The 3,617-nt window shown below is 41.7% G+C and overlaps 1 protein-coding gene across 4 annotated transcripts in view; it reads right to left on the minus strand.

Moving 5' to 3' along the window:
• Positions 1 to 1,154: 1,154 nt before the first annotated feature.
• The window catches only part of PAK1IP1 (PAK1 interacting protein 1), a 12,138-nt gene continuing 9,675 nt past the window's right edge, over positions 1,155 to 3,617 (minus strand). For 3 of the 4 annotated variants that reach the window (XM_006092929.3, XM_014459351.2, XM_023757392.1), the window contains exons 8-10: positions 2,876 to 2,975; positions 1,814 to 1,937; positions 1,155 to 1,659 (exon numbers count right to left, since the gene is read on the minus strand). In XM_006092929.3, coding sequence (XP_006092991.1) covers positions 1,445 to 1,659; positions 1,814 to 1,937; positions 2,876 to 2,975 — 439 coding nt within the window. In that variant the 3' untranslated portion in view covers positions 1,155 to 1,444. The remainder of the gene's footprint in view (positions 1,660 to 1,813; positions 1,938 to 2,875; positions 2,976 to 3,617) is intronic. The other variant, XM_023757391.1, reaches the window with a different exon arrangement.

Consider the following 3,617-nt stretch of genomic DNA (forward strand, 5'->3'; position numbering starts at 1 on the left):
GACCAGGTGCCATGCCCCTCCCGCTCATCCGGCCCCGCTGCGCCTACTGCCGCCACCACTATCACTCGGTTGGCTCGCTGCCATCTCTGCGCACCTGCTGCCCCTCCGTTGCAGTCTCTGCACACACGTCCTAGGGCGATACTGGCACACCTATGACCGAGAAGTGTCCGCGGGCTCATGCCCAGTCAGTCCAGATGTCTGTCCTGCTCCTGGTCTGGATGGGGGAGGGGCGTGCGGGAGAGTGTCCACGGGAGAGGCTTGTGCCACCTGCAGCTGCTCTCGCCAGCTGTGAGCCCAGTGTCTGGTGTCCATCAGTCAGCTGAGCGGCACTCCCCATGTGGGAGCGCACTGACCACCAGGGGGCAACTCCTGCATTGAGCATCTGCCCCCTGGTGGTCAGTGCATGACATAGTGACCAGTCAAATGGTCACTTAGGCTTTTATATATATAGATGGAAGAAGCCAATCTGAAAAGGCTACAATACTGTATGATTCTAACTATGACATATGGAAAAGGCAAAACTATGGAGACATAAAATATCAGTGATCAGAGGTGATAGATGACTAGGCAGAACAGTTGTTTTAGGGCAGTGAAATACTTTGTAAATTTTGATATGCTATTATATATTTGTCTAAGCCCACAGAATGTACACCAAGAGTGATCCCCAAGTTAAAACTTGATTATGATGTGTCTACATAGATTAATCCTTGGTAAAAATATACGCTGATAATGGTGGGGGCTATGCATGTGTGTAGGCAGGGGTATTGGGAAATATCTATACCTTCCTCAATAGAATAACCCTAAAACTGCTCTTAAAGTCTTAAAAACAAAAAACCTAATCTATATTCCTGTTTATAGGCCTAAAATAAGTTAACAGAGGTAGACTGAAATGTCAGACACCCAACTGGCTCACTTCCTAGATGATTTCCTCCTATGGAATGGCATTTCCAGGGTCCAAGTGTCTGATATCTTAATTTGCCAAATCAGGAGGGATTCCTCTGGTGTTTCACAACTGCCCTACTAATTAAAACATAGAGATCCCCTATTAATGTGTCTTCAAAATATCTAGTAATCTCCTCCAATTTAAGTGAGCAATCTAAAAAACAACTCTCTTACCTAACTCTGGTAAAGAATGCGGTCAAGATTTTGTGTTCTTTTAAACTACATTATTTTGAGAAAGATCTTTATTTGCTTTGCACAAAAGTAAAAATTATATTCCACATTAACATAATATATATCATGATATATATTTCCTATGAAAATGTTTTGGCACACTTTAAAAAACAACAAAAAGCTGAGTTTTAGTGATTTTTTTTTAGAGCTGTACATTTTCTCCAAAGAGGAAATTCCTAGTTTTTACAAGAGGGGGGGAGGGGTGGGACTAGGTACATATGAAAAGAACGAGTTCATCTAAAAAGTTTTTCTCTCAGGAGAAACTTGGGATTCACTGCATTACTCTTATTTTCTTCTTTTTTCTCTTCTTTTCCAAGATTTCTCCCACTTTCCTCTTTTTGGCTGCCACCAGGCTACTTCCTTTGGTTGGCTTCTCACTGACACCAGTTAAACCACGTTCCTTCGTGTTAGGTTTTGACTGCCTTGCTTCTTCCTGCACCGCATCACCCGATTCCTTTTTGCTGCCTTTGGGTTGTTCTTTACTTACTAAAACACAAGAGACAGTGCATTTAAGATTGTTTAGCCCCTTTCGGAAAAATCACAGGCTGACAATAAAGTGAAGTTATCTGGATCTCCTTCACTTCAATCATTCAAAAGGTAACAGATTATCCATTTTAAAAAAATGAACAATTTCACTTACCAGCAGAAGGCTCTGCAGCGGGAGGAAGGCTTTCTTTCATGTCTGTCACGCTGTCTAGCCACACTCCAAGGCACGTCAGCCTGGCGTTAGTATTTACTTCACAAAGTAAAGATGGGGGAACTTTCTGAAACAAGCAAGAAAAATTCGTAACATAGGGGAATTTTAAATAGTTTTCTTTTTCCATAATCAACTCCTTAACTTAAAACATTGTATTTTCTTGAGAATAAAATATGTTGTTTAGAAGGAATCTATTATCTGGATTCATGACTGGCTTGACTATGCCTTCCCAGAGCCAATTGTGACTACTCAGAAACTCTAAGTTCACCGAGGAATGGGCCAGAACCATGTCTTGTTCATTTCTAGGTTTTAACAAATAACTTGTACCAAGTAGGCATTTAAAAAGCCATATTCACAGAATAATAAACCAAGACTGTCTATGAGAGGGAGAACATTGAAGGGAGTTTAATTTTCCAAGTATCTGATTCAAAACTACTATTGGGCCCTAGCTGGTTTGGCTCAGTGGATAGATCATCAGTCTATGGATTGAAGGGTTTCAGGTTCGATTCTGGTCAAGGGCACATGCCCAGCTGTGGGCTCTATCCCCAGTGGGGGGCGTGCAGGAGGCAGCCGATCAATGATTCTCTCTCATCATTGATGTCAATAAAAAATATATAAAAAAACCCCCACAAAACTACTGTTGATTGGTTCCATCATTAATCAGAAATTTCCTGCTGCCCCCCCACCCCCACCCCCAGTAATGGCAGTATTTCATCTAATAAAATTTTACAAAGAAAAATCAATATACAAAAAAGAGGAAAGCAGCACTTCTTTGAAAAAGCAGGAGTTCTGGGATCCTGTCAGCTCAGACTCACCATTGCCCTCCCCGTGGCAGCTCTGTGGAACCCTAACTTTAAAATCATGAATATCACCCACGCCTGGAAGAGATTTAGAAAGCTCACTTAAAGATCTCTATGACCCTTAAGGAAAAATTCTATCTCATTTAATGCCAGGCAACACTGATAGTAAGACTTGCATTAAAGTGCATTTACAGTGTGCACTGACCTTATCCTGTGCAAGCTTCCACATTTTGATGAAACCATCACTTGATGCTGTAACAATAACATGATGCTCCGGGATTTCAAAACTGAACAAGTCTTTTACCCTAGAATAGAAACATTAACACCATAAATGATCCTCTCTTCAAACAGTGCGATACTGTTAGAAGCTTCTACGCACACAGGCTCTCGATTTTTCAAGAACTATACCTCACTTCCCATGAGTCGGTGAGTCATTTTTCAGGGTCTAAATTCTAAGACAAAACTGACTGTTAACCATATCTTTAAAAAGTTGAAAAGCCATGGCTGGTGTGGCTCAGTTAGTTGGAACATCATCCCATGCACCAAAAGGTGGAGGTTCGATTTATGGTCAAGGCATGTGCAGGAGGCAACCAGTGATGTTTCTCTCTCTTTTTTTTTTTTTTTAAATATATTTTATTGAATTTTTACAGAGAAGAAGGGAGAGAGATAGAGAGTTAGAAACATCGATGAGAGAGATCGATCAGCTGCCTCCTGCACAGCCCCCAGTAGGGATGTGCCCGCAACCAAGGTATATGCCCTTGACCGGAATCGAACCTGGGACCCTTGAGTACGCAGGCTGACGCTCTATCCACTGAGCCAAACCGGTTCGGCGTTTCTCTCTTTTTCTCTCTCTCCCCCTTGCTCTCTAAATATCAAATAAAAAAGAAAAGTTGAAAAAATAACTTCCAACCCAGGTTATCACAAAGGAGACAAAGATATTAAAGCCC

The sequence above is a fragment of the Myotis lucifugus genome, unplaced genomic scaffold (assembly GCF_000147115.1).
Source record: "Myotis lucifugus unplaced genomic scaffold, Myoluc2.0 scaffold_107, whole genome shotgun sequence".
Classification (NCBI taxonomy): domain Eukaryota; kingdom Metazoa; phylum Chordata; class Mammalia; order Chiroptera; family Vespertilionidae; genus Myotis; species Myotis lucifugus.